This window comes from Phyllobates terribilis, unplaced genomic scaffold (assembly GCF_046119375.1).
Source record: "Phyllobates terribilis strain yellow unplaced genomic scaffold, ASM4611937v1 Scaffold_17__1_contigs__length_24005725, whole genome shotgun sequence".
Classification (NCBI taxonomy): Eukaryota; Metazoa; Chordata; class Amphibia; order Anura; family Dendrobatidae; genus Phyllobates; species Phyllobates terribilis.
The window spans coordinates 20,559,311-20,583,055 of NW_027362777.1; the positions used below are offsets into that span (position 1 = coordinate 20,559,311).

General features: G+C 44.6%; 2 protein-coding genes across 3 annotated transcripts in view; both read right to left on the reverse strand.

Annotated features, from left to right (window-relative positions):
- The window catches only part of LOC141176147 (uncharacterized), a 169,787-nt gene extending 147,548 nt beyond the window's left edge, over positions 1-22,239 (reverse strand). The window contains exon 1 of the mRNA XM_073660145.1: positions 22,179-22,239. The gene's annotated coding sequence lies outside the window, so the exon portion shown is untranslated. The remainder of the gene's footprint in view (positions 1-22,178) is intronic.
- LOC141176135 (uncharacterized) lies at positions 951-21,040 on the reverse strand. 2 transcript variants are annotated; one of them, XM_073660132.1, is made up of 7 exons: positions 20,922-21,040; positions 9,722-9,774; positions 8,679-9,226; positions 8,472-8,595; positions 8,291-8,388; positions 8,005-8,095; positions 951-3,877 (listed from the first exon to the last, which is right to left on the reverse strand). In XM_073660132.1, the coding sequence occupies exons 3-7, from the start codon at positions 8,931-8,933 to the stop codon at positions 2,448-2,450; spliced, it is 1,998 nt and encodes a 665-aa protein (XP_073516233.1). In that variant the 5' UTR covers positions 8,934-9,226; positions 9,722-9,774; positions 20,922-21,040; the 3' UTR covers positions 951-2,447. The 2 variants fall into 2 exon arrangements, with proteins under 2 accessions (XP_073516233.1, XP_073516234.1); XM_073660133.1 differs by lacking the exon at positions 20,922-21,040 and having other exon boundaries at positions 8,679-9,774.
- Positions 22,240-23,745: the final 1,506 nt, after the last annotated feature.

Genomic DNA, 23,745 nt, shown 5'->3' on the forward strand with positions numbered 1-23,745 from the left:
TGGGAGAAGAGCCTTATTGAGAAAGGTAAAGAAGAACCCCCACTGTGGCTGAGCTCCAGAGATGCAGTAGGGAGATGGGAGAAAGTTCCACAAAGTCAACTATCACTGCAGCCCTCCACCAGTCGGGCCTTTATGGCAGAGTGGCCCGATGGAAGCCTCTCCTCAGTGCAAGACATATGAAAGCCCGCATAGAGTTTGCTCAAAAACACATGAAGGACTCCCAGACTATGAGAAATAAGATTCTCTGGTGTGATGAGACGAAGATAGAACTTTTTGATGATAATCCTAAGCGGTATGTGTGGATAAAACCAGGCACTGCTCATCACCAGCCCAATACAATCCCAACAGTGAAACATGGTGGTGGCAGCATCATGCTATGGGGGTGTTTTTTCAACTGCAGGGACAGGACGACTGGTTGCAATTGAAAGAAACACGAATGCGGCCAAGTACAGAGATATCCTGGATGAAAACCTCTTCCAGAGTGCTCTGGACCTCAGACTTGGCCGAAGATTCACCTTCCAACAAGACAATGACCCGAAGCACACAGCTAAAATAACAAAGGAGTGGCTTCAGAACAAATCTGTGACCATTCTTGACTGGCCCAGCCAGAGCCATGACCTAGACCCAATTGAGCATCTCTGGAGAGACCTGAAAATGGCTGTCCACCAACATTCACCATCCAACCTGACGGAACTGGAGAGGATCTGCAAGGAAGAATGGCAGAGGATCCCCAAATCCATGTGTGAAAAACTTGTTGCATCATTCCCAAGAAGACTCATGGCTGTACTAGCTCAAAGGGGGGCTTCTACTCAATACTGCGCAAAGGGGCTGAATACTTATGACCATGTGATATTTCAGTTTTTCTTTATTAATACATTTTAAAAAATGTCTACATTTCTGTTTTTTTTTCAGTCAAGATGGGGTGCAGAGTGTACTTTAATGAGAAAAAAAATGAACTTTTTAGAATTTGCCAAATGGCTGCAATGAAACAGAGTGAAAAATGTAAAGGGGTCTTTCCTTACCCACTGTATAGAACATCGAGCCTTCTATTTAGAATTGGACCATGTCCAAATGCAGATTGTCTAAGATGTGCAACAGGAGATGCGCATTTGTTACACGTTCTGGGAGTTCTGTAGATTGGGCTCCTACTGGAAAAACACTATCTTTAATAAAGGGTATTTGGTGTGCAAATCCAAGCAGAGCCCAAAATATGCATATTGGTATATTGGAGAGAATCTGTCGATTTTGAATCCCCGATGGCTATAGGTCTTTTGCGAACATTGTATCAAGCACGCAAACTTATTGCACAACATTGGCTAGACGCTCAACCACCGACAATTTATAAGTTAATAAATAAGCTAAACAATATTATTTGGTTAGAAATAAAGGTATATAAAGAGAAAAGCAACCAAGAAATTTGACAACATCTGCGGACCCTGGTTGAATATTCCAGACCTGCCATCTGGAGTACTCCTGAGAAATAACATATGGCAATTTCTGGTTTCATGAACACTTGTGGTATGATCATTCCAGGTTAAAAGATATAAGTATGTTCAGTACACATGCAAACGAATTATTCTAACTGAATGGCAGATATTCTAATGTATACATATCATAAAAAAGTAATAATCATATGAATATAGATTTCTCTGGAGTGTTATTGGGGGGGGGTATTAGTTTGTTTGAATGAAAAAAATCGAATCCTTGGAAGCAGATGACAATTTTATTGTATTTTATGTATAACAATAATATATAATGATACCATGTAACATTGAATCTCTCTTTGTTCTACTGATCTTTCTTTGTAAAACGTTATTGTGTCATTTTCTTAATAAAAATGATCTGATTGAAGAAAAAAGTGTCTTATAGTCCAAGAAATACGGTAAGTTCTAAAGTAATTTTCCTTTCTCATTTAATTATATGACGGTCTTATGTGTTTTTCTACAATTCGTAAATAAAATATATAGTTTCTCCACGTCTGGGTTATTTTTGATGGTTAACAAAATATGATTTTCCAGTAATTAATTTTTTACAATCTAGGTATGATAATGGCTTCTCTGTGTGTGAGATATTAACCTCCCATGCCGGCGATGTTCCAGCGGTGTCAGCACTTGCGTTCCGGGGGCTCATGTAAGGTTGTTATGTCATGTGAGCCCTGCATCCAATCAGCGCTGGCATCACTGTTCTCACTTTCGGACAAATCGAACAATGAGACGAAGTCAGAGAGAAGCTGCAGCCCTGGCTTCCTGTTGATGTTCAATACGTCTGAAGGCGGGGACAGTGAAGCCAGGGCTGATTGGGCACAGGGCCCACGTGATGTAACAACTTCACATGAGCCCCGGGAATGAGAATCCTGACACCGCTGGAATTGTGCCGTCATGGGAGGTTTGTTTAAGTGTTTATATTTTAACAAGACCAAACATGAGGAATGAGAAGGGGTTGCCCTACTAGTGGACAACCCCTGTGTGGGTTCTCTGGTGCTTAACAAAAGCTGATTGACAGCTAAAACATTTCCCACATTCTGAACATGAAAAAGGCTTCTCTCCTGTGTGGGTTCTCTGGTGTCTTTCAAGATGCGCTTTCCGGTTAAAACATTTCCCACATTCTGAACATGAAAAAGGCTTCTCTCCTGTGTGGGTTCTCTGGTGTCTTCCAAGATGTCCTTTGCGGTTAAAACATTTCCCACATTCTGAACATGAAAAAGGCTTCTCTCCTATGTGGGTTCTCTGGTGTCTTCCAAGATGCGCTTTCCGGTTAAAACATTTCCCACATTCTGAACATGAAAAGGGCTTCTCTCCTGTGTGAGTTCCCTGGTGTATAAAAAGACTGCATTTCCGGTTAAAACATTTCCCACATTCTGAACAGGAAAAAGGTTTCTCCCCTGTGTGAATTCTCTGGTGCTTAACCAAATCTGATTTCAGGTTACAACATTTCCCACATTCTGAACAAGAAAAAGGCTTCTCCCCTGTGTGGGTTCTCTGGTGCATTTCAAGATGCGCTTTCCGGTTAAAACATTTCCCACATTCTGAACATGAAAAAGGCTTCTCCCCTGTGTGAATTCTTTGGTGCCTAACTAAATCTGATTTCAGGTTAAAACATTTCCCACATTCTGAACATGAAAAAGGCTTCTCTCCTGTGTGAGTTCTTTGGTGTATAACAAAATTCCCTTTCAGTGTGAAACATTTCCCACATTCTGAACATGAAAAGGACTTCTCTCCTGTGTGAGTTCCCTGGTGTATAAAAAGACTGCATTTCCGATTAAAACATTTCCCACATTCTGAACAGGAAAAAGGCTTCTCCCCTGTGTGGGTTCTCTGGTGCATTTCATGATGCGCTTTCCGGTTAAAACATTTCCCACATTCTGAACATGAAAAAGGCTTCTCCCCTGTGTGAATTCTTTGGTGCCTAACCAAATCTGATTTCAGGTTAAAACATTTCCCACATTCTGAACAGGAAAAAGGCTTCTCCCCTGTGTGAGTTCTCTGGTGATTAACCAAATCTGATTTCTGGTTAAAACATTTCCCATACTTGTGACAAGAAAATCTGTTCTCTGCTGTTTGAATTTTTTGATGTTTAAGAGAAGACTTTTCGAGGGGAAAACCATTTCCATATTCTGAACTTGAAAATGGCTTCTTTGAATTAGGAGCAGTTTGTTTTTTAATGCTTATTTTGTGACTTTGATTTTCCTTAGTATTCGGTAATGAATCAGAAGACATGACGTGTTTCAGAGGATCAGATGACAGATCTTTGCTGTGAAGGGATGATGGTATATCTGGAGTAATGGCATTCACTTCAGTTGTCTGTTGTGGGATCTCAAGATTATCCGATTTAAAAATTGAAGATGTCAGCTGTCCCTCTGATCTCCTGGTACAGACATCTGCCAAGAATAAAACCAATTATTATTTTAGAATAAAATATCTTTGAATTTTATATTTTTTAACATTTCTACTTAAACTGTAAAATGGTAAGTTATGAAAACATATTGAATTATTCACCAAGAAAACCTCATAGGATGAACCAGTAGAGCACGGTGTGCAACTTTTTGTTCAGTCTGCCTCCCAAATATGCAATAAAAAGCCACCAAAAAATGTTATGTAGGCGAAAATAATACCACTCAAATCCATCATCTGTTAATGGAAAAAAACGGGGGTTTCCACATCACTAGTGGCTCAAAGGCTCTTGAAAAGCAACATGGCTTCCATAAACCAATCCAGCAATATCCGCTCTCCCAAAGTCAAATCTCCCCCTCACTTCTGAGCCTTGCAGTGCGTCCAAACCACATTTACCATCCATGTATTTGGCATTACTATAGTGAGAAGAACCCACTTAATCTACGGTGTGTGTCTCCTGCAGCACAATCTGGGCACTATGTGTTGGGTAATAAAATGGTATATTTGCAATTTTCACTCTCAAACATCCAGTGAGTGCTAATTTCCGGAAAGTGCCTGTGGAGTCAAAATAGTAACAACTTCTAAAGATTGATTCAATGAGGGTTATAATTTCCAAAATGGAGTCATTATATGGGGATTTCTACTGCTGATTTTCTGACATTTTATTATATTAGGGCTTCTGTAAATGTTGTGTCCCATCTCCTCTGGGATCTGCACCTGCTTCAGTCACCAAATAAGAGATAATCAGCCGCACTCATGGAGATATCCTTAGTAATAGATTTATTGTGACAGAACAAAGCCATATGCTGGGTTACGTTTCAACCCTATCAGGGTCTTTCTGAAACATCGCTAGAATAAGAGATATATACAAAATTAGCCGTGCTATACAAATATACATGAGGTCCTAAAAACTGACTATACATGAATGATATGTACAGAAATCATGGGGAACAAAAACAAAACAAAAACCATATTGTATAATAATACTGACGATATGGAGCGTTGTCCAGGGGAGTTAGTGTGGAGCGCTGTGTGCGTTTGCTGTGGTGCCGTTGGTGTCAGTGGGAGCGTGTATATGCGCGCTTAGCTCGGTACACACTGCGTCTGAAGCCTCGTTCTGGCTCTCAATCCTGGGTCACTTCCGGTGCCTTGACACCGGAAGTACCGAGCTAAGCGCGTATATACACGTTCCCACTGACACCAATGGCACCAGAGCACCACTGCAAGTGCACACAGCGCTCCACACCAACTCCCCTGGACAACGCTCCATATGGTCAGTATTACTCCTGGTGTCCACTTTTCCTTTATACTACTGATTACATCTCAGCTACGTTTATGTCTTTTCCAACAGCCTCCACCGTACCACGGTTGGACAGTACATTTTTGCTAACAAGCATAAAACTTCCTTATACTTCGGACATTACCATACCTAGGTTTGTACCATTTCAATGTCTTCTTTCCCCCTCCCCCTTCCAGAACATATCCGTCTCACCTATTAACTAAACCCTCCCTAGATACATATACACCGCGTGAAGAATTATTAAGCAAATGCGTATTTTGATCACATGATACTTTTTATACATGTTGTCCTACTCCAAGCTGCATAGGCTTGAGAGCCAACTACCAATTAAGTAAATCTGGTGATGTGCATCTCTGTAATATGGAGGGGTGTTGACTAATGACATCAATACCCTATATAAGGTGTGCTTAATTATTAGGCAACTTCCTTTCCTTTGGCAAAATGGGTCAGAAGAGAGATTTGACGGGCTCTGAAAAGTCCAAAATTGTGAGATGTCTTGCAGAGGGATGCGGCAGTCTTGAAATTTCCAAACTTTTGAAGCGTGATCACCGAACAATCAAGCGTTTCATGGCAAATAGCCAACAGGGTCGCAAGAAGCGTGTTGGCCAAAAAAGGCGCAAAATAACTGCCCATGAATTGAGGAAAATCAAGAGTGAAGCTGCCAAGATGCCAATCACCACCAGTTTTGCCATATTTCAGAGCTGCAACGTTACTGGAGTATCAAAAAGCACAAGGTGTGCGATATTCAGGGACATGGCCAAGGTAAGGAAGGCTGAAAAACGACCACCTTTGAACAAGAAACATAAGATAAAACATCAAGAATGGGCTAAGAAATATCTTAAGACTGATTTTTCAAAGGTTTTATGGACTGATGAAATGAGAGTGACTCTTGATGGGCCAGAGGCTGGATCAGTAAAGGGTAGAGAGCTCCACTCCGACTCAGACGCCAGCAAGGTGGAGGTGGGGTACTGGTATGGGCTGATATCATCAAAGATGAACTTGTGGGACCTTTTCGGGTTGAGGATGGAGTGAAGCCCAACTCCCAGACCTACTGCCAGTTTCTGGAAGACAAATTCTTCAAGCAGTGGTAAAGAAAGAAGTCGGTATCGTTCAAGAAAAAGATAATTTTCATGCAGGACAATGCTCCATCACATGCATCCAACTACTCCTCAGCGTGGCTGGCCAGTAGAGGTCTAAAAGAAGAAAAAAATAATGACACAGCCCCCTTGTTCACCCGATCTGAACTCCATAGAGAACCTGTGGTCCATCATAAACTGTGAGATCTACAGGGAGGGAAAACAGTACACCTCTCGGAACAGTGTCTGGGAGGCTGTGGTGGCTGCTGCACGCAATGTGGATCGAAAACAGATCAAGCAACTGACAGAATCTATGGATGGAAGGCTGTTGAGTGTCATCATAAAGAAAGGTGGCTATACTGATCACTAATTTTTTTTGTTTTCGCATGTCAGAAATGTTTATTTCTAAATTTTGTGCACTGATATTGGTTTACCTGGTGAAAATAAACAAGTGAGATGGGATTATATTTGGTTTTTATTAAGTTGCCTAATAATTCTGCACAGTAATAGTTACCTGCACAAACAGATATCCTCCTAAGATAGCCAAATCTAAAAAAAAAACACTCCAACTTCCAAAAATATTAAGCTTGGATATTTATGAGTCTTTTGGGTTGATTGAGAACATAGTTGTTGATCAATAATAAAAATAATCCTCTAAAATAAAACTTGCCTAATAATTCTGCACACAGTGTATATGTGCACATATGTTTGGCTCTAGTCCTTATCCCTCAAATTCTTGCTTTTAGTGTTCCTACACATGTGAAGAATGTGTAAGAAATAGACATTCCTCCCACGTATTAGAACTGTCAAACAGTCGCAAATCATGCACACGGGAGCGATTCAACCATATCACCGAGCAGCTGTAATTACTTGGAGCATGGCCCGAGCATACTCGGAACAGAACATACTCGCTCAACACTAATTATTACTTTATTTTTTTTGTTTGCTTTTTCGTTGTTTTGTTGTCTTCATGTCATGTAGTTGCATAGAATAAATGTAATATGGTTTTTGTTCCCCATGATTTCTGTACATATTATTCCTGTACAGTTAATTTTTAGGACCTCATGTATATTTGTACAGCACGGCTAACTTTGTATATTTCTCTTCTTCTAGCGATGTTTGAGAAAGACCCTCATATTAGGTAATATTAACTCAATATATAACTCTAATAGTTTCTGTCTATATCACGCGTCCCTGTTGGACCTTATCTAGGATCTATTGTCCGCCTGGCTTATCCTTCTGACACCACTCCTCTACCTCTATATTTATTTTTTTGGTGGGGTTCTAGGAATTGTCACTATAATATTCTGTAGCCTATAATAGGCAGAACCTGCCATATCTGTTATACCTGTATTAATTTTGGTTTGTTTTGTTTAGTGATGGATTTGCCTTGAAAAAGACCGGTAAAACGGTGGAAATGTTGGCCCATGCTCTGGGCTTATGCTCTGTTTACAAGAGGGGTATATTTCTTATTCAATAAAGCATTCAATAAAGGCCCATCATAATATTTTTCTTCAAGTGATTTTCCAACTTGTCAGCACATTCTACGCACACTGTCATTTGGCTTTATAGTTTACAGATCTGGACAGGTAACGGTCAGCAGGAGAATGTTGTGATCTAGAAGCAAAATGGTGATCACACGATTGTGATACGGCCGGACTACACCACCGATAAAGCAGCCACAGCCGGTGACTGAGAAGAATCTGTGACTTCTCAGCATTTAGTGGTTACTACTCACCTGGGTGGTCATATGTAGGAATCTCCTCTTTACACCGCTCATCACCCCTCACATATGTCTCTGTAGTATTAATATGGGTCAGATCTTCACCCTGAGACAAATATTGTAAAAGTCACAGACAGAAGAAGTCACATCTATGATCAGCTCTAATCCTGCCATCTCCACCGTTCTCATTACACAAGTATAAAGCATATAATACTGGTGGATAAAACAAGACTGAGCACAAGACCTTCACAGCTATCTACACATCATAAGGGAGATCTCATGACACCTTCTCTCCATCTACCTGATGATCCTGAGGAACATTGGGAACTTCTTGTTTACGGTCCTGTGGAAGAAGAGGACGGGGACATCTCTCTGGTGTTGTCCTCTTACTGGATAGATCTGGAGGAAACACATACAGGGACTGAATTCATTCTTTACATACAGATAATTATAGGCCGTGTGTATTTAGTCCTGTCTATTACCTGGTGATGTGAGGGGCTGGGGAACCTCCATCATGATGTCCTTGTACAGATCTTTGTGTCCTTCTAAATACTCCCACTCCTCCATGGAGAAATAGACGGCGACATCCTGACACCTTATAGCAATCTGACAGATACAATGATACAATCATCCCCCCAATCCCTTCATAGCATTACTGTATAATGTCCCAGCATTCCCAGCAGTGTCACCTCTCCAGTCAGCAGCTCAATCATCTTGTAGGTGAGTTCTAGGATCTTCTGGTCATTGATGTCCTCATGTATCAGGGGTTGAGGTGGAGGCCCTGTGATTGGGCTCAGGGGTCTTCCCGATCCCTCAGACACAGGGTCCTGACAGCGCTCACTAGAGGTCTTCTTCACTACTGTGTAATCCTGGTTATGGAAAGACACATTAATAAATCTCACTACAGACATTTCCAGAGTCCTCACCTCTCCAGTTCTGTCCATCTGTTATTCCCATAGATAAGAATGATGTAATGTGACGTCATCAGAATCTCTCACCTCTCCAGTAAGCCGGAAGAGGATCTCTAGGGTGAGGTGTAATATCCTCTCCGCCATCTTGTCTCTGTCCATATCTATCTTTGACCGGTAAATGAGGAAAATTCTCTTCTACAGAAGATCTTCACTGAGGCATTTCTAAAAGCTTTTTTGTTTGTACAAACACAGTGCACAGAAATTATTAGATACCAAAATCTCCATGTACAGTGTTTTATGGGGTTTGTTTCTGGCCTTAGGCTTTCCTATATTACAAGAAAAACACCAGAAAAAAGCAGATATTAAAATGTTTCAAAAGAAAATTAGCACCAACAATTTTTGTAAAAAGAAAAAAACATGCAAAAAGCATAAGTTGGATTTCAGTATACGGCACTAGTCAAGTAGGATGCAAGTGAAAAGCTCGTGCACCCGACTTAAATAAAACCAGACATAAGCACCGATAAATGGCCTAGACAAGCCTACCAATGGGTAAAAACCTTGACAAACCTGCCCTACTCTTCCATGAACCAGTATCTGCTTTGACGAACGGATGGCGGGACAATATGGCGCTGACCCCAGAATGCGTCTCAGCAACGCAAACAGCTTTACCTCCGTCTAACAGTGAATATACTGAGGATGCATCATTAACAAAGGTACCCTCCAATTTGCTGGACTATAAATAACTGGCTGTTGAAAGCAGAATTGCTCCTGATATTCAAAAGATTCTGGAGCAACCATCCAAACCTCCCTCAACCACTTACAGTGAGAACTAGGTGGCCACAAAGATAGAATCGCAGAGCTTGAACAACGGGTCCTGCAATTGAAAGATGCAAATAGTTAAATGAAAACTTACATAGGGATTTTATTAATACTTTTATTAAATCACTAGAGTAACATAAAATATAAAACTAATTAAAAAATTATAAACTGGTTTATTTTTAATTGTAAAAGAGAAGCAATAATAAAAATGGTAATAATAATACATTTGTGAGGCCTAGTCCCAGTTAGTTAGTAAGTTAGTGTAGTGTTACTGTAGGGGGTACAATTGGGGAAAGAAGGTTGAACTTGATGGACCTAGGTCTTTATTTAACCTATGTTACGATGTACTATGTTACGTTAAAGAAATGTCTACAGAATCCAGCCGCCTCAGTGAAAGGCCGGAGTCCCATTAGCGTGTGGCATCCGATGCGAGAGCGATATGCGAATGACACTCGGCTCCTGCTCTGCTGAGAGCGACAGCCGAGTGTCAGTGCTCCGATCCTCTCACATGAGAGGATTGTAGCACAGTTGCGGAGAAGATGGAGAAATTAATTTCTCCATCTCATCTTTTGCTGGTGCCGGCGGGAATCGCAATGCATTAGGGTGATATCAGAGTGCAGTGCGATGTTTCACATGCAGCCATAGACTTGTATGGGTGCGTGTGATCCGAATTCAGCATGCAATGGCACCATATTGCATTTTTTTTTTTATAGTCCAATCGCAATCCGATCGGAGCTGGAAAAAAAAAACGCATGTGGGCACACACTCAAAAATTAACACTGGACCTAATGCAATCCAATGTTTTACTGGATTGCATTCGTCCGAATTAATCACAAGTGACAGAGAGTCCAAAAGGTGGAAGATCTAGAGAATAGATACAGACACAGTAACTTGAGACTAATAAGGCTAATGGAGTCGGTTCCTGCCTCAGAATTACAGCGACTCTGTGAGAGAGATATGCCTCAATCACTGGGTCTCAGCCATAGCGGCAGAGTTGAAAGAGCACAGAGAGTGGGACTGGATATACGTTCTCACCAACAATGAAATTCTTAGATTACGACAAAGCAGACATTATGAGAGCTTACAGAAAAAGGTATCACTGTCACGGGTGTGTCAGAAGTGACAGACAGTCGCCCTACAGCTGGTTGCAGGAGATCTCTACGTTTGGCATTACAGACACCTTCTTAGAGGCTGTCTCTCTAGGACCCAGCGGCTATCTTCCTCTGGCTAATTAACACCCTGGCCTGGGTGTATAAATACCTGCTGTCTGCTAGAGGGAGGTGCCGGCGACACTCACATTACCCTTTGTGAAGGCTCGGAGCAAAGTGCATTACTTCATCCTCTCTGGAGCTATGAGGAAGGGTATTCATCTCTCTGAAGTTGACTAAAAGCTAAGCTATCTTCCCTTGTTTGTTACCCCTTGTTATTAATAGTAGTCAGTGGGGATTGACTAGCGCTCATCCCGCTCCCTTCCCTAGCCAGGGCCAAACACCAGGGAAAGACAGGGTGAGGTTTGCGTGCGGCAATTGGTGAAGAGAAAATGTAGGGACGTTAGTGGAGACAGGGTGATACTAGATCAGCCTAGGAGGGCTCCACTTCCCCCTTTCCATAGAGTCTGGGCTCCCTTTTCCTCTTCCCTTTGTGTTGCACCAAGTCTTTCTCACACCTTGCATGACTATCGCCTTTCGATAATGAAAGTAATGCGGCTCTTACTATTTGAAGATTACATAGTTACATAGGTTGAATAAAGACCTAGGTCCATCAAGTTCAACCTTCCTCCCCCAATTGTACATTTTGTCACTAATTTAACTATAACCCACAATGTTATGCGTAGTGAGGAAATCATCCAGCCCTTTTTTATTCGGAAGATGTCACCAAACACAAGAGGTCCTTTAAAAAAAATCTGTTTAACTTTATTCCAGTAAAAGTGGAGGTTCACACTCCAGTATCCTGCTGTACTAAGAATTTTCCAGGAAAGGTTATTACTTTTAAGTCGCCTCAAGAGGCTGAAAGGGACATGGACACTTCACTCTCCAAATCATCGAGACATGGAGGTTAGGAAAGAAGTGAATGAGAAGAAGCCAGACACTACTCAACACCAAAGGCCCAAGGACAGCATAGACACCGGAGCAGATCACCTACTTGAATGGTAATCACTTTCCACAAGTCAGCCATTCTTTTCTGCCTATTCAAAAGATTCGTAAATGTTGAAAAAGTTATGTCTCCGACTGGTTTACATGTCAGGAAGTGAATTGCTTGTTTACATCATCTTAATTCTTCATGTAGAGATTTAGGCTGAGTTCACACGATGCGTATTTCATGCGTTTCCGCGGCGTTTTTGCAGTTGCGTAAACGCCGCGGAAACGCATGAAAAACGCATGGTAGAAGGGAAGCAATGTTCCTCAATGGAAATCCGCATGTGCTGTGCCCATGATGCGGATTTTTCCGCAGCGTTAACGCTGCGGTCAAAAATCCGCAGCATGTCAATTAATTTTGCGGAAACGCGGCGATTTCGCCGCCATTGACTTGCATTAGAACGCGCCAATTCCGCAAGACAGCATTTGTACTTGCGTTATTGGCGCGTTCTAATGTGCGGATGGTACCCGAGTGTGGAGAGGAGAGTCTCATCCACACCCAGGTACCATTAAAAAGCTGTAAAAAAAAGAATAAAATAAAAAAGAAATGTATTCTTACCATCTGTCGGCCCGCGCACCGCTCCTGCTTGCTTCCCGGCACTTGCAGTGAGTTGTAGGACCTGCGGTGACGTCAGAGTCATGTGACGGGTCACGTGACGCTGACGTCGGCAGGTCTTTCAATTCAAAGTTGCCGGCGAGGGAGAACGGAGTGAGCAGGACAGCGCGGGCCATCGGAGGTAAGTATATACACTCTCTCGGGTCACACTATATAAATCCATGCTGTTTGCATGGATTTATATAGTGTGACCTAGTTGTCAAGCACTTTCCAGGTGATGCTAACATCGCCTGGAAAGCGCTTGTCAATCTGCATGCGGAAACGCATGTGAATCTGCATGTGGATCCGCATGTATTCTGCAGGAAAAACGCATGCACAATCTGCATGCGTTTTTTCTGCCAGGGAGATGCAGAAATGATGCAGAAATTTTCTGCTTCATTTCTGCATCGTGTGCACATACCCTTCCATTATTTTTCTTGGCTTTAATGAGAGGGACCAATATTGTTTATTGTTCTCTTTGAAAAACAGTCTCAATGTTGATGCTATATATTTTTTCTTTGTCTTTTCTATCATAGGAACATTGCTGCTAAATAATTCACAGTAGCATTTATAGACATAGTATATAAAGCTCTTAGAGTCATTAATGCTACATAAATGATTAAGGCTATGAAGTTACATGCACCCTGTTGGTGAACGGGTTGACCCAGGTGCGGGAAGAGTCTCTTCTTTTCCCTTAGTTTTTAATTTAGCTTAATATTCTGAGGTCCAACTCACCAGAAAAAAAGAGAAGTCCACAGCGTGGTCAGTGGTGCAAATACTATTAGCAGGGCAACTTACTGCAGAGCATAAACAGTTAAGTGGTTAATTGTTAAGGGTTTGGGGTTTCCCCCATGTAGTGATGTCTTCCCCCTCTCTACTTCCCTCTTGTAACGCTCTGGCGGGCTGACCCTGGGTCCTCCCTATCACTACTATACTGAGAAATAAAAATAACTATTAATAAAATTACCAAAATCAAAATAGGACTATCAATAGCCCGGAGTGATGTACACTCGATTATTAACCAAATGGGGAAAACCCCATATAATATCCCTCACTATAAGGTTATAAATTTTCACTTTTATTTAATTATTCCATTAAAATGAAGAAAGGGTATTAAAAGTTTGTCCCTAATCTATTTTGTTTAGAAATAAAAACAGACAACATAACCAAAATAGCAATTGCGAGATTATTGTTTATTGCCAGAAAATTGATTGCAAAATATTGGATTAGAGAAGAGCCCCCGTCCAGACGTGAATTCATTGCCCAAACGAACTATATAATTCAACTTGAAAAAAGTATTTACACCAAGAAGAATAGGCAGGAATACTTCCATAAATTATGGCAGCCATGGTTGGAAAGGATTAATTAGAGTAACACCTATATATACTACTGTAGAGTAAAAAACTGCATGGCGGAGTGGAGAGGGAAGAAGGAAAGAAGAAAAGGGGAAGAGAAGGAAAGGGAGTAGGGGAAGAAAAGAAAAGGAGTAAAGTAAGGAAGAAAAGGAAAGGAAAGAGGGGGGGGGATAAAATAAAAAAAAGAAAGAAAGAAAGGTCTCCATGGGGGGGGGGGGGGGACTTACTGTAATATTGTAAAACGAGTATTGCCATGTCACAGGCCGGAACTGACGTCATACACCAGCGACGTGCGCGTGACGTCAGCCTGAGGCCTATGATTGGCTGGTGGCCGTTAACTATTGACATGCGGGAAGACTCCCGCACGGCAATAGCTTTAAAGTGAACCTGTGTCCAAGTGAGGACACAAGTTCAGTTCCCAGGGGCCCGGTGAGCACCGGGCCCCATACGCCAGTAAGGGCAGTAATGCCCTGTTGGTGGCCCTGTACTGAGTGGTATTGTTTGGAGGATCTGGGGGCTACGCTGGGGATTCTTCAGGTCCCATATTCCAGTTGAAGGTTTAAGTATATTAACAGTGTGTACAAATGTTTGCAGTGGGAGATATTCTCTTTTCTACCCTTTCCACCACTTCCCCACTAAATACATTTACCTCCTCTCTCCCCTCCTTTTTTTCTCTTCTTTTCCTTTCCTTATACAAGTTATAATGTATATGATGTAATGCTGACATGGAATGTCAAACGTTTTACTCAGTTGTATCTTTTCTGTATTGTAATGTTTGAAAATCTTGACTAAAAAGATATTTGAAAAAAAAAAAAAAAAAAAAGCATAAAGACACATTTTGTTATTTTTTAACACGTTAAACATTTGTTTTAAAAAAAATTCACACTTTTGCGCACCAGAACATAGATGTACACCGCAGGGATGGCACAGGTGCGGCTGCAACAAAAACCCTGGCAGTTTAACCACTTGTTGTCCAAAGGAAACATGGCATCTAAGAAGGTTTGACAGAGTCCGGCTCAGTGCCCCTCCTCCCCCAAGTACTCGATAGTATGGGGCTGACTAGTTACTATGATACTTAAAATGCCTAATAATAGTGTCTGGGCCTGCAATGTACGAAAGTCTATTAGGACGGGCCAAAGGCAGCGTCCAATAAGTTACCTTTTAACGCCTCCATAAATATTAGACTAAAGTTGCATGAAAGCACTGATTTTGGGGGTTTGGTTGACTATATAATGTATTTGGGGACCTCCTGTCAGATGATGTCAGGGCAGAGAATTTCAGAGGCTAATAAGTTTGTTCTTCCTGTAGATAATCCTCCGCTAGAGGAGTCTGGAGGAGACTCTCATACACACCACAGGAAAGCTGGAATATTTGTGTGTATGGGAGAGTCGGGAGAGATAGTCATCTGCCTAATGACCAATCAGTCAACATTTATCTCATGTGTATGGGGCCGTTGGTATTACACTGACAGGCAGGGATAATACACGGCACTACAGTAGAACAGTGCATTATCTGAGCAATCAGAGGCTTCTGTGTTGTATGATCGCACTAAGGAGAGTTGTTTAAAAAAGTTAAAAAAAGGTTTAAAATGAAAAAATATATCACAGCTTTAATAACAAGAAATATCGGTCACTATAGGGAAAACAGACTCACTGCACAATGTTAGGTAAATCATGTCCATAACAACTTTATTTTACTCTATTATCCTATAAACAGTGGTATAGATAAAAATCACAGGTCCCACAGCAATAGCTGTAATTGGCCGCCAAAGTCCAAAAAAAACTTTTCTTACCTAACAAGAACTTGACGATAAGTACATATATCAGATAGCAGGCACAATACTTTATGAATGCTTCTTCCGTACAGTGTCCATTTTAGGACATAATCAGATATCAAAAACATCAGAATGATGTCAGCCTGAGGCTAAATACCCTGTCTGACAAGTGATTTTGACAATTGATCCTGGCAAGTAACTTTTACAACTGTAATAATTATAAAAGAAAGTCACTGTTCGCTGATGGGACTTGAACCCAAAATTCTGTCCAGAAGTCAGTACACGAACCACTGAGCTATAAACTCAGGTGATGAAAGCTAAGCGTTCGGTTTGGTTATATGATTTTCAGTGCAAACCTACAGTATCTGAAACTGATTGGGACTTTCAGAAACACCTGCTCCAAGCCAAATTCAAATGATGTGTGATTTTGATGTGTGACTTTCTTCAAACATCAGAATCACAATAACTTTTAGTCATCCTGGGTATTTTCATGGTTGATCTCATAAGACAAGAAAAGCTCCCAGGCATTATGTCATGGCTGGATAGCTCAATGGTAAGGCATCAGCCTCTGAAACTACAATGGCTCGGTTCAAATCCCAATAGGAATGTTTTGTGTTTTTTTGTAATTATGCCTATTTAGCACACAAACTACAGGGGTACTCTTCTAGACGTAGAGTTTTGGGTTCAAGTCCCATAAGTGAACAGTGAATATTTTTTTATTATTATTACAGTAGTAAAAGTCACTTGTCAGAATCACTTGTCAAAAATGGACACTGTACTTCTGCATTATGCAGAGTCAAGAACTTTCTGGTTATATGTAGAAGTACATAACTATTGTTACAAGCTACAACAGTCCAACAAACCATTATGGTAAGGCCTATAATCTCCTATGGGGACCATATGGGTTGAGATGTGTCGCTACAGTTCCTCACAGCTACTCTCAGCTCCCAGTTGATTTGTGAGGACCTCACTGGCTGAGGTGCATCGGTACGCAGGGTCGGACTGGGGTGTCTAGGGCCCACAAGGGGAACTGACTCTAGGGGCCCACACTACAGCCCACCATAAACTGTTTTATTACTTGTTATGCTTTTCTATAATCTACTATAATTACATGATTGGCTGTATGTGGAGCACCAAGCGGCAGGACTTTGTTCGAACAGTCATTCCGTACTGCCAGAGTCCCTTTAATGGTAACTTGTCACCTTGAAAAATGATATTTATCTGCAGATATAGGGGTAATCTGCAGGTAAATAGGGTTTAAAGCCTGATTAGACGGCTTAATGGAAAAGCATTGGCTACAGGGAGAAAATTACATTTTATTCTCCCTGTCGCCACTCACTTCCTGTTATTGGGTCGGTGCAAGGACGGAGACATTACAGTCACCGCGAACTACAAAGTGAGGGTGCTGCAATAACGTCCGGCACCTTGATTGTGACACTTCCATGGAGCCCAACCTCAGGCTGAGCTTCATTGAATGACTAACATGGCAGCAACACCTGGCAACTAGTGCTGAGCGAGCGTGGTCGGATAAGGTGTTATCCCAGCATGCTCAGGTGTTATCTGAGTATCTTGTAGTGCTCTGCTAATATGCTCGAGTCCCCGGGGTAGCATGTTTTGCGGCGGTAGACAGAAGCAACACGTGCAGGGATTACCTAACAAACAGGCAATTCCTGCATGTGTTGCGTCTGTCTACCGCTGCAAAACATGCTACCCTGGGGACCTTATCCGACCACACTCACTCAGCACTAGTTGCCAGGTGCTGCTGCCATGTTAGTCATTCAATGAAGCTCAGCCTGAGGTTGGGCTCCATGGAAGTGTCACAATCAAGGTGCCGGATGTTATTGCAGCACCCTCACTTTGTAGTTACAGGCAGACGCCGGCTATGTAACACAGCCGACATCTGCCCGGTATGGAGCAGGCTCAGCTCCTGAACCCGCTCCATACAAGCACATCCCAATGGTGACAGTTATGACAAGGTTAGCAAATTTCACTTGTCTGTTCCTAAATGGGGAAAGACAAATGGAATTCCCTAACACATGTGAAAGAGACCTAAAAGATTTAGTAAAGGTGCCCCAAGCGTATGAATGTTATTACACACCACAATGCACAGTTACATACACACATCTTACAAAAATACATATTATTCCAGATACGCAGACGCGCACAAACACATCAGTACATGAATACATCATCTGAATCACCATCAATTGTAATGTCAGGTCAGCCCCATATATCTTTGTATCGCATAAACCTACAACTCCCAGTATGTAATTAACAATAGAGATACTGGGAGTTGTTATCAGTCATCATCAGACTGCGGACCATACAAGAAGCACAGTACTGATGAGACGCAGGCAGGATCACAAATGAACATTTACATCCAGGTATCTTACCTGAGACGTCTTCTCTGATTAGAGTCGTTCTCTTTCTTTTCTTCCTCTTGTCCAGACTCCATGATGACTTTTCTCATCCACAGCTCGTCTCTGCAGACTTCCATCTTCTCCGGTCTTCTGCAGATCATCCCCACACAATGCCCTTAAAGATAGCAGAGTTATTATAATGCTCCTGAATAAAAATATCTACACTGAGCCCCTGAATAAACCTAACTCTTACAATGCTCCCTGCACAAAACATGACATACACTGTACCCCTCTTATGGTACCTGCTCTCCACACTGTCCTCTCCTTACCATACTGGGCCCCCTCTCCACACTGTCCTCTCCTTACCATACTGGGCCCCCTCTCCACACTGTCCTCTCCTTACCATACTGGGCCCCCTCTCCACACTGTCCTCTCCTTACTATACTGGGCCCCCTCTTCACATTGTCCTCTCACACTGTGTCCCCCCTATACTGCCCAGTCTCTATACTGTGCCCCTTCATCACACTCCCCATCCTCAGCATACTGTTCCCTCCTTGCTGTGCCCTCACACTGTTCTCCCCATACTGCCGCATCTCTGTACCTTCCCCCACACTACCTAGTCTCTGTGCTGTGTCACCTCACACTTTTCTCCCTCCATACTGTCTCCTCACACTATTCCCCCACTCTCCATACTGTTTCCTCACACATCCCCGTTCCGTATTCTGTTCCTGCACTCATTCCCACCCCTCCCCTAGTTCACCATACTGTTTCTTCACACATCTCCCCATTCGGTCGCCTAAAATTTCTCTCCCATCTCTCCCTAAATATAATAAATCTTCGGAAGAGCACACAGACATGCAGAAGAGCGCTTACACACACGAACACAAGCGCACACAGACACATACTAAGGGCTCTTTCACACGTCAGTACATGCGGTGGCAGTTTCCACACGTACCAGAGACATTGGTACATGTAGACCCATTCAAATGAATGTGCACATGTCAGTGTGTTTCCACTTTCCACAGACCATGTGGTGTCCGTGGGCAAAACACGCTGACATGTCTGTTTTTTACCTGCTGCACCTCCAGCAAAACATCAAGCACACTGATGACAGTTAGCGCTCTTCCCAAGCACCGGGTGCTGAACGCTGCCCTCATCATAGATCCCTGCCGGTCCTGCGATCAGCAGCAGCAGGGTCAATGATGAATTTTAGTCTACTCCCGCTGTGTCCAACTGTAAAAATAGGAATAAAATAAAAAAATCCTTAAACTCACCTCTCCTAAGCGCCACCCAGTGTAATCCGTGCAAGCGCTCACGCCGAGGGGAATGACTCCTGCAGCGAGTGGGCCCCGGAGCTGTGCTCAACAAGCGGTGCCCTGTCAATCACTGAGCGCAGCTCCGGGGCCCGCTCGCTGCAGGAGTCATTCCCCTCGGCGTGAGCACTCGCACGGATTACAGCGAGTGACACTTAGAAGAGGTGAGTATAAGGATTTTTTTTATTTTATTCCTATTTTTACAGGTGGACACGGCATGAGTAGACTACTACTCTCATCATTGACCCAGCTTCTGCTGATCGCAGCACCGGCAGGGATCTATGATGAGGGCAGCGCTCAGCACCCGGCTCTTGGGAACAGCGTTAACTGTACACTGATTCCCAAGCACTGGTATGTGTCACACGGATGACACACAGGTGGACAATGATATCTCCAGTCCCGTAAATGTCAGGACATGTGAAAGAGCCCTAATATCCACACGCAGATACACACTCACAGAAATGGGGACACGTACACACACAGCAAGCACACGCAGAAATGCACAGACACACTCAGACAATCACACACAAAAATGCAGACACGCAGGGAAGAACGCACACATGTGTGAAGACACATATACACACGTAGACAGGCTGGCACTCAAATACATACACACAAACACATGCAGGCATATACACACACACAGGCATATACACACACACACACATAAGCAGGTATATACACACACATATGCAGGTATATATACACACACACACACATGCAGGCATATACAAACACACGCAGGCAGGCATATACACACACACATGCATATACACACAGGCATATACACACACACTGTACACACACAGGCATATACACACACACGCAGGAAGGCATTTACACACACACAGGAATATACACACACACTGTACACACATGCAGGCAGGCATTTACACACACACGCAGGCAGGCATATACACACACACAGGCAGGCATATACACACACACAGGCATACACACACACACAGGCATATACACACACACAGGCATATACACACACACACACACAGGCATATACATAAAAATTCATACAAACACACAAATATTACACTACCTGTACAGTACAGACGCGCTCCTAAGGCGGGAGACTGCAGGGCAGGGCACGCTGTGACGTCACTTTTAGCAGACATGCGGCCCTGTCTGCCGAGTGTGACGCAGCAGTGCAGCCCCTGCTCTGCTCTTCGGCTCTCCTGCTCCCAGGCCCCTCCCGCTACTGTCCTGGGAATCGCGACGGTGAGAGTGCGTGCGCGCGCCCTTAAAGGGCCCGCGACCACTTTTTTTTTTCAAAAAAAAATTTCTCCTCTGTCTTCTCTGCAGGGGGCCCAACGGGAAATTTCCCGGCACCCCGCCAGGCCAGTCCGAGGCTGTCGGTACGACTCTCAAAGTCCATTCGATGAGGGCCACACACTACTGGTTGTGGCACTGCATATTCAGCTCTGTGTAGGAGAACTTGTGTCCCAGTTTGGTGACACTATAGCTTCCTCTCTAGTATAACAGACAATCCCTGCATGTGTTGCAGATGCCTAGCAGCCGCAATTTATGCAACTGTGACGAGGCAAACATATTTTTCAACCACGCAGAAGATACTCTTAGCATCCGAGCGCGCTCGGATAACACCTGGCCGTCCCTGACCAGATGATAAAAATGTTGTCAATATATTTATAACATACTCCAATATATGGATGCCACCACTTATGATCATCCCTGAATTTTGTGGTTTCCTCCTATGAGCCCAAGAATAGGTTAGCATACAAAGGGGCACAGAGGCTCCCCATCGCAGTACCCCTGAGCTGGTGGAAGTATTTCCTGTCAAAAAGAAAGAAGTTATGAGTAAGAGTGAATTTTAGAAGATCCTCCATGAAGTCATTCTGTCTGCTACACTCTACTGATCTCTATTTCAAGAAATGTCTTACCCCTCTGATACCATCCTCATGCGGTATATTACTGTACAAAGCCTCGATATCTAGTAAGGCCTGCTCCCCTACATGCATGTATACATGCTCGAGGGTCTACATGTAGGGGAGCAGCCAAAGGTAAAACCAACTCCAGAGGGATTATTCCAACTACAGGACTTCAGGCGCTAAGGGGGGAACATTATACTGTGTGGGGGCATCACACATACTGTATAATGGGCATAATGGGGGCATTACACTGTGTGGGGGTATCATACATACTGCATAAGGGGCATAATGGGGGCATTACAATGTGTGGGGGGCATCACATCCTGCATAAGAGGCATAATGGGGCATTACACTGTGTGGGGGGCATCATACATACTGCATTAGGGGAATAATGGGGGCATTACACTGTGTGGGGGCATCACACATCCTGCATAAGGGGCATAATGGGGGCATTACACTGTGTGGGGGGCATCACACATCCTGCATAAGGGGCATAATGGGGGCATTATACTGTGTGGGGGCATCATACATACTGCATAAGGGGCATAATGGGGGCATTACACTGTGTGGGGGAATCATACATACTGTATAAGGGGCATAAAGGGGACATTACACTGTGTGGGGGCATCACACATACTGTATAATGGGCATAATGGGGGCATTACACTGTGTGGGGGCATCATACATACTGTATAAGGGGCATAATGGGGGCATTACACTGTGTGGGGGCATCATACATCCTGCATAAGGGGCATAATGGGGGCATTACACTGTGTGGGGCATCATACATCCTGCATAAGGGGCATAATGGGGGCATTACACTGTGGGGCCAGTAAAGGGGTCCTGTACTATGAGAACAATACGTTTCCCCCCTTCCTGTCTCCATAGTTGGGTCGTATGTATCTATTACAGGAAACAGAACAAAAACCTTATGATTCTTATAAAGGGGCAACACAAGACCCCAAAAGAGTCTCCGTGCTGAAGGGGTTAATGCCCCCTGCGCCCAGTAATGGGGTCTCCACATACCTCCACCTGCAGAGCCGCCACCACATATATGGCTGCTCTGTGCGCACAGGAGCTGTGATGAGGTCACAGGAGGGGAGGAGTCAGGGGTCACATGATCAGGGGCCTCAGTGGATGCAGGACTCCGCTGTGCTGGTTGTCATGGTGCTGGATGAGCTGAGGTTTATGTGTGGGGTCAGGAGGGGTTTACAGTGTGGATGTAGCAGAGCCGTGTGTACGAGGTGTACGGAGCAGAGCCGTGTGTGTACGAGGTGTACGGAGCAGAGCCGTGTGTGTACGAGGTGTACGGAGCAGAGCCGCGTGTGTACGAGGTGTACGGAGCAGAGCCGCGTGTGTACGAGGTGTACGGAGCAGAGCCGCGTGTGTACGAGGTGTACGGAGCAGAGCCGCGTGTGTACGAGGTGTACGGAGCAGAGCCGCGTGTGTACGAGGTGTACGGAGCAGAGCCGCGTGTGTACGAGGTGTACGGAGCAGAGCCGCGTGTGTACGAGGTGTACGGAGCAGAGCCGCGTGTGTACGAGGTGTACGGAGCAGAGCCGCGTGTGTACGAGGTGTACGGAGCAGAGCCTCGTGTGTACGAGGTGTACGGAGCGGAGCCGCGTGTGTACGAGGCGTACGGAGCGGAGCCGCGTGTGTACGAGGTGTACGGAGCAGAGCCGCGTGTGTACGAGGTGTACGGAGCAGAGCCGCGTGTGTACGAGGTGTACGTAGCAGAGCCGCGTGTGTACGAGGTGTACGGAGCGGAGCCGCGTGTGTACGAGGCGTACGGAGCGGAGCCGCGTGTGTACGGAGCGGAGCCGCGTGTGTACGAGGTGTACGGAGCGGAGCCGCGTGTGTACGAGGTGTACGGAGCAGAGCCGCGTGTGTACGAGGCGTACGGAGCGGAGCCGCGTGTGTACGAGGTGTAGCGGAGCGGAGCCGCGTGTGTACGAGGCGTGCGGAGCCGCGCGTGTACGAGGCGTACGGAGCGGAGCCGCGCGTGTACGAGGCGTACGGAGCGGAGCCGCGCGTGTACGAGGCGTACGGAGCGGAGCCGCGCGTGTACGAGGCGTACGGAGCGGAGCCACGCGTGTACGAGGCGTACGGAGCGGAGCCGCGCGTGTACGAGGCGTACGGAGCGGAGCCGCGCGTGTGTACGTGGCGTACGGAGCGGAGCCGCGCGTGTGTACGTGGCGTACGGAGCGGAGCCGTGCGTGTGTACGTGGTGTACGGAGCGGAGCCGCGCGTGTGTACGTTGCGTACGGAGCGTAGCCGCGCGTGTGTACGAGGCGTACGGAGCGGAGCCGCGTGTGTACGAGGCATACGGAGCGGAGCCGCGTGTGTACGAGGCGTACGGTGCGGAGCCGCGCGTGTACGAGGCGTACGGAGCGGAGCCGAGCGTGTGTACGAGGCGTACGGAGCGGAGCCGCGTGTGTACGAGGCGTACGGAGCGGAGCCGCGTGTGTACGAGGCGTGCGGAGCGGAGCCGCGTGTGTACGAGGCGTGCGGAGCGGAGCCGCGTGTGTACGAGGCGTACGGAGCGGAGCCGCGTGTGTACGAGGCGTACGGAGCGGAGCCGCGTGTGTACGAG

What these genes read in the sequence shown, in the direction of transcription:
- LOC141176135 (XM_073660132.1), bottom strand. Translation starts at nt 8,933, where the DNA reads ATGGACAGAACTGGAGAGGTGAGGACTCTGGAAATGTCTGTAGTGAGA. An exon ending in TTGAGCTGCTGACTGGAGAG is followed by an intron (nt 8,596 to 8,678) that starts GTGACACTGCTG and finishes TGTATCTGTCAG; the next exon opens with ATTGCTATAAGGTGTCAGGA. An exon ending in TCCTACATATGACCACCCAG is followed by an intron (nt 3,878 to 8,004) that starts GTGAGTAGTAAC and finishes TATTCTTGGCAG; the next exon opens with ATGTCTGTACCAGGAGATCA.